The sequence below is a fragment of the Arvicola amphibius genome, chromosome 1 (assembly GCF_903992535.2).
Source record: "Arvicola amphibius chromosome 1, mArvAmp1.2, whole genome shotgun sequence".
Classification (NCBI taxonomy): domain Eukaryota; kingdom Metazoa; phylum Chordata; class Mammalia; order Rodentia; family Cricetidae; genus Arvicola; species Arvicola amphibius.
In genome coordinates, this window is record NC_052047.1 from 58,411,411 (window position 1) to 58,417,586 (window position 6,176).

General features: G+C 53.8%; 1 protein-coding gene across 1 annotated transcript; it reads left to right on the plus strand.

Annotated features, from left to right (window-relative positions):
• Positions 1 to 745: 745 nt before the first annotated feature.
• Positions 746 to 3,024, plus strand: Nkx3-2 (NK3 homeobox 2). Its single transcript, XM_038318737.1, has 2 exons — positions 746 to 1,211; positions 2,489 to 3,024. The coding sequence occupies exons 1-2, from the start codon at positions 746 to 748 to the stop codon at positions 3,022 to 3,024; spliced, it is 1,002 nt and encodes a 333-aa protein (XP_038174665.1).
• The last annotated feature ends 3,152 nt before the right edge of the window (positions 3,025 to 6,176 follow it).

The following is a 6,176-nucleotide window of genomic DNA, read 5'->3' on the forward strand; positions in this document are numbered from 1 at the left end:
AAGTCAACGGCCCCCAGTTGGAACCAGCCAATCCACTGCCCGGAGAGCCCAGGACAGCCAGTGAAGGGGCGTGGCCTGCTGCTGTCACTCAGTAGTGAGGAATGACACTCTGACGGGAGGGGGGTACAGTGGAACCCAGGAGAAGGAAAGAGAAGAAACAGATAAAACCGGGGCAGAGGGTAAAAAGGTTTCCCGTTCTTCTCCAATTTTAGGGGCCTCAGCTGTCAGCGCGGGCGCCAGAAGGGTGGGCTCCGGAAGAGCCTGCCCAGAGGGGAAGAGGGAGGACCCGCCAGGAGCGAAGCCCTGCAGGCGCAGGCAGGGAAGACAGAGGCGCAAAGAAAAGTGACTTGGGCCGTGCGCCGCCGCGCGCTCGGGAGGCGACTGCAGACGCCGAGAGGACCCTTGACAATTCTCACTGGCCTTTCCCGCGGGGACAGACCCGGGCTGGCCCCCGAAGGCCACGGGAGATGAGATAACCTAGTACAGCTGCGAGAAGAGAGAGTCTGGCGCTAGATTTGGGGGGGAGGGGGTCCCTGCGAGGTGGGCCTGTTAGGTGGGGGTGAGGGTCGCCCGGGATCCTGGGACTGAGGGGGGCGGGGGCTGTTGAACTGCACAGGAGTGGGCTGCCGGGGCCTGGCGCTCCCGTCTCACTCGTGCTGAGGTCGCCCAGCGCTCTCTGTCAGGCTCGAAACTGTCCCCGCGACCCAGCTGCCCACCCGGCCGCCGGCTCCGATCCGTGGCGCAGATGGCTGTGCGCAGCGCCAACACCTTGACGCCCTTCTCCATCCAGGCGATTCTTAACAAGAAAGAAGAGCGCGGCGGGCTGGCTGCGCCCGAGGGGCGCCCGGCACCCGGGGGCACCGAAGTGGCGGTGGCCGCGGCGCCCGCCGTCTGCTGCTGGCGGCTCTTTGGAGAGACCGACGCGGGTGCACTGGGGGGCGCCGAGGACTCTCGGCTGGCGTCTCCCACCCGAACCAGAACAGCTGTGGGGCAGACTGCAGAAAGCCCGGGAGGTTGGGACTCGGATTCAGCTCTGAGTGAAGAGAACGAGGGCAGAAGGCGCTGCGCGGACGTCCCGGGAGCCAGCGGAGCCGGTTGCACCAGGGTGACCCTGGGCCTGGACCAGCAGATCTGCGAGATGCACGCTGCCAAGGACTTGGAGGAGGAAACCCCGGTCCGCAGCGACAGCGAGATGTCAGCCAGCGTCTCAGGTCTGCTGCGGAGCTTTCTCCGGAAATAGGGTTGGGCTGAGGGGACGGGTTAAGAGGTCAAGCACTCCAAGGCGGGGTGGACCTGCTGGGGGAACATCGTGCCCTGTAGGACTTAGTCTCTAAATTCTGCACGTTGGCGCGCACTGCCCCGAGTCTTAAGCAACTGAGCTTCTTAGAGTCGGTCCTCCTGGTACCATGTGCCCTGCACCCTGTATCAAGAGCTTTGAGTTCATCTGCAGTGCCTCCGCTGTATTCACTTAAATTCTCTAAACTTAACAGAGGTGGACTAGAGACCTAAGGTAGACCGTAACTTCCCCCAGGCCCAGCCGTCGCTAACGACTTCAGGTCCTGTCACAGCGTAAACTTTGGAAAGAGCCCGTTTAAATTCCCTCACCCCAGGACTGATAGAGCAGCCTGTGGCTAAGCATCAAGGAGCTAAAAACAAAACAAGCCTTTACCTGAAGGCGGAAGATGGTGGGGAAGTGTAATCCAGGTCGTCAGTGAGGCACTCAAGAGTCCAGCCTGTTTATCCACTAGCGGGTGCATTTCTTGATCTGAAAGCCCCGCAGCAGGCTTCTATTGGGTGCACGCTGCTGTAGGCCTCACGCTGGCTCAAGGCAGGCCCTTAACAGTGACCTCTCGGCTCGTGCGCAGCAGGGAGCCCAGAGGCGGCTGGAGGAGGGGGTTCAGACCAGGGAGAATTCAGAGTCTTCACTACCCACCCACTCCCTGCTTCCCTCTATTTTCTTGCAAAGAAGAGGGAGTCAGGTGGCCCCAGGCTTTGCTGTTACACTCTGTGGCCATACCCTTGACAGCAATCCTGGGCTTATGGAATTGAAGACTCTATATAGCTCTGACCTCAAGATCTACACCCTCCCCCAGCTTCCTCTTTCGTGTAGCCAACGGATGTGTATGTGTGGGTGTGCAGAAGTGTACGGCCTGGAACTGGGAAACAGAAATGTAATGTAGAAAGCCAAGATTCAAAAGTGATACTCTCAGGCCAAGTATCCTACCTTACTGCTGGGAATCTGGGGCCCGGAGAACTCCGGCGAAAGCTGTTCCCCTACACCTTTGGCATACACCAAAAGAGATACAGAATTTGAGAAGCGAAGGGGACAGAGTTCTAAAACAGAACTCTCTGGAACCTCACCTCCCCTTTCAGTAGGCTCAAAGCGGGTTTCCCTTACCAGTTCTCCCCGGAAACAATTGCTATTGAGACCTATCTTCACCTCTGAGTCTGACAGGTTCTTGCTTTTTCTTCCTACCGGAATCCGCAGGCGACCACAGCCCAAGAGCTGAGGACGGTGGTGTTAGTCCTGGAGGTGTACGCGTGCCTGGGTTGTGCAGCGCTGCCGGCGGCGGGGCTAGCGGCGGGCAGGCGGGCGGCGTGGAAGAGGAGGAAGAGCCCGCAGCCCCTAAACCTCGAAAGAAGCGCTCTAGGGCAGCCTTCTCGCACGCCCAGGTCTTCGAGTTGGAACGTCGTTTTAACCATCAGCGCTACCTGTCCGGGCCGGAGCGCGCAGACCTGGCAGCTTCCCTTAAGCTCACCGAGACGCAGGTCAAAATCTGGTTTCAGAATCGTCGCTACAAGACCAAACGCAGGCAGATGGCCGCAGACCTACTCGCCTCGGCGCCCGCCGCCAAGAAAGTGGCGGTAAAGGTGTTAGTGCGTGACGATCAAAGACAGTATCTGCCGGGAGAGGTGTTGAGGCCCCCCTCTCTTCTGCCACTGCAGCCGTCCTACTACTATCCTTACTACTGCCTCCCGGGCTGGGCGCTGTCCACATGCGCGGCCGCTGCTGGTACCCAGTGAACCGCTTGGGGTGAGGCAGCAAATGATCCCTGCGCTCCAGTTTGCACCACCGCAGACAGGTGTAGAGCTCTTCCGGGGAGGTGGGCGGACCTCAGGTGGAGAACGAAATCCTGCTGGAGCTTCCCTACCCAGGGTGACCTGGCAGTGGAACTGAGACTGCCCAGAGAGGGGGCTTTATTCTGTTTTGAACCGATGCGCCCTATGACCCCTGGCCCTCTGTACACCTATCCGCAAGCCTCGGGACGCTATTTATTATCACAGCAACGTTGGATTTGGATTGTGTCTGCCTGGGGCTGGTGTTTGCCCAGAGCAGAGAGGACTCCAGGAGACCCCATAGCCCGAATCCTCAGAATCTCGGGGGGCCAAGCGCTTTGTGCGCTAGGCCACACTAGTTCATGGTATCCATGCTACCGATCTGTATCTACATATCTTTAATTTTTGAAAATTACATTTGTGACAAAGAAGTACAAAATTCTGACAGTTCCAGGCCAGGAGTTGATCTGAACCTCGAAGGGTTTGATTTTGGAGACCTCTACTCCACCTCTCGTGGGGCGCCCTCCTGGATGCCGAATGTAAGAAAGGGAGTCTTTCAGCGCGGGGGACAGCCAGGGGATCCCCTATACTTTCCCTTTCTAGAAGTTCAGGGCCACACCCAAAGGGAGAGTGCCTGGGACGGCCATAGAGAGGCCCGTCGCTGGGAAAGTACCCTTTCAGAAGCCTGTCTTTATTTCTTTCTATTTTTTCAAAGAAGGTTGAGACTTGTAGCACTTTCCGGTTGTTTGTATTCAAATAACGATTATTTTTGTATTCAATGTGAATATCCCTGGTCTGCATTTCCGCGGCTTTCTCCACCTTCTCCTGTACCTCTGTTTCAACCCCCACACCCTCTGTGCCTTGCTTGTTTCAGAGACTGTCTATCTCATCAGCCTCGCAGCTTTTCGCCTCTTTAAGGGCACTGTGCACTCAATTAGAGTTATCTTTAAAAGATTTGTGAATTTTGGAAGCTCTATTCGCTGTATTTTTTCTTTAATTTATAAACGTTTAGTTCAACATGCCCGCCCCGGGTTTTGTTTTCTCTGAAATTCTCTTGGTGCATCTTGGGGACAAGGCATTGGAGGCGGGTGGGCAACCCGGGTTTAGTTTTCTCTGAAATTCTCTTGGTGGGTCTTTGGGACAAGGAGTTGGAGGTGGGTGAGCAGCAACGGTGGAGCATTCTGCCCCTCACTTTTCTGTCTAGGAGCGAACACTCAGGTGCCTAATCTACAGTCCCCAACAACCTCGCTTCAACCTCCGGGATTGCAACTTCAGGTTTGTGAAAGGGTCCCACTGAATCTTAAAGCTAATATCCTTGTGTTCTTCAGTCCTAGGGCCTCAAGTCTTAAAGGTGCCTGGACTGATTGAACCCACAGTCAATTTACATCTAAAACCCAAACCTGAAGATTCTTCTCCACTGCCTCCTTCCTCCTCTCCGCTTTCGATTTTGTCTGTGTTTCTAAGTGACTCAGCGTTTTTAAGAATGGGCTGGGAAAAGAAAGAAAAAGAAAACAAAAAACAAAGCAAACAAAAAACCTCTCGCTGAAATTCTAAATCTATTTGGGGAGAGCAAAGTGTCAATAATGTTCCTTGGGGAAGGGTCTCCTGCTCATTTTGCTCCTACAGGTGCGAATTTTAGTCAATCTAAAATGTTTTCAAGCGGTTCTGCTCCCCCCGCGACTTGGCGTCATTTGATCTGCACGGGAGCCTAGACGCAGCGAAAGGTGAGGTTGGCCACGTGTAGGAGTGCAGACAAACATGCCCCTGCCAAGTAAGACTCCTCAGAACACCATAGATTCTTCCCACGCTAAACGGTCACACTCGCCCAGGCGACTTGAGCATCTTGCCATGGTGCCATATCCCCAAGTCCCGGCTTGGAATTGCCAAAACCGAAGCCTGGGCTTGTTTCAACTCATCTGTAGTAGAAAGGCTGGTTTTTCCTACTGCCTGCCATCTCTGGAAACCTTTCCCAGCCTTCTGAGTACCCAGGCTTTAGGGTACTAAAGGCCCAGGTAAGGGAAGCTGCGATTGCCTGGGTCGGCCTAGTCCAGCTTCCTCAAACAAGGAAAGTGCAGAAAGAGCGCTAGGGCAAAGCCCCAGGGCTATGCTCATCTTAATGCTCTCCTAACTCCAGTTTCCAGGCATTTGGTTCCAGGGATCATTTTATTTCTATTTAAAACACACACACACACACACACACACACACATTTTAAAATTCAGCATTAATTTTATAATTTATCATGATGTATCCTCCTTGAAGTTTGGAGCTCTCTTTGTTGTTGGCAAGTCCTTATTTCCTTTGTCCAAAGAGTGTTACAATTCTGAGTGTTCTTGATGGGGGGAGGAGGTGTCAGCCCTTCTGGGAATGGCTGTTGTTTGCCCTGTTTATTGAGAAGGCGGTTTGTGTTCAATTCCTGTGGATTCGGGGACAGCGCTAGAGAGTCTTCAGTGATGGGAAATGAAAAGATGTCCAAGGTCATAGCCTCGCAGCTTCCTTTCCCCTTGCAAATCCCATTTTTTCTTGAGTAGGTGGTGTCCCTTTTTGCTTGTCTCATTGCTGGTCTCAGCCTGGGAGAGCTGCTTTCAGCTATCTGAAGCTGTCCTTGGAAAGTTACCCAAGTGAGTTCGGTATAATCAGTATTGTGGCAGCTGCTGGCTTACATGGTAGGAGTACTGGCGTTGCAACATACCCTTCGGGTCCAGCTCAGCCTACCAAGATTTCACACCGCAACTATGACCCTGGACGTATGCACTCCTGTTGGAAATATACAATATCGCGAGGAAATACATCTGCTCCCCTCTCACAATCTACCCTTTCCTTCTTCTCTTTTTTCCTTTTTATTCCTTTCTTTTTGTAAAATTAAAAACATGCTCTCCTACCACACACACACACACATATACACCTTGATCCCCAATCAAAGGAATCTTGGGTTATATACATTCCATTGGCTTTCCTGCCTGGACCCCCTCTCCCAGTCATAAATGCCGCCTCGGTCCAGAATCCTTTGCACTTCACCCTTTGGCACTTTGGGCCCTTAGTTAACATAAAGTTGCACTTGGGTTCTGACCCCCCCCCCCCCACACACACAGAGGAGATGATTAAACCAAAGAGAAGGAAA

What these genes read in the sequence shown, in the direction of transcription:
- Nkx3-2 (XM_038318737.1), top strand. Translation starts at nt 746, where the DNA reads ATGGCTGTGCGCAGCGCCAACACCTTGACGCCCTTCTCCATCCAGGCG. An exon ending in GATGTCAGCCAGCGTCTCAG is followed by an intron (nt 1,212 to 2,488) that starts GTCTGCTGCGGA and finishes CGGAATCCGCAG; the next exon opens with GCGACCACAGCCCAAGAGCT.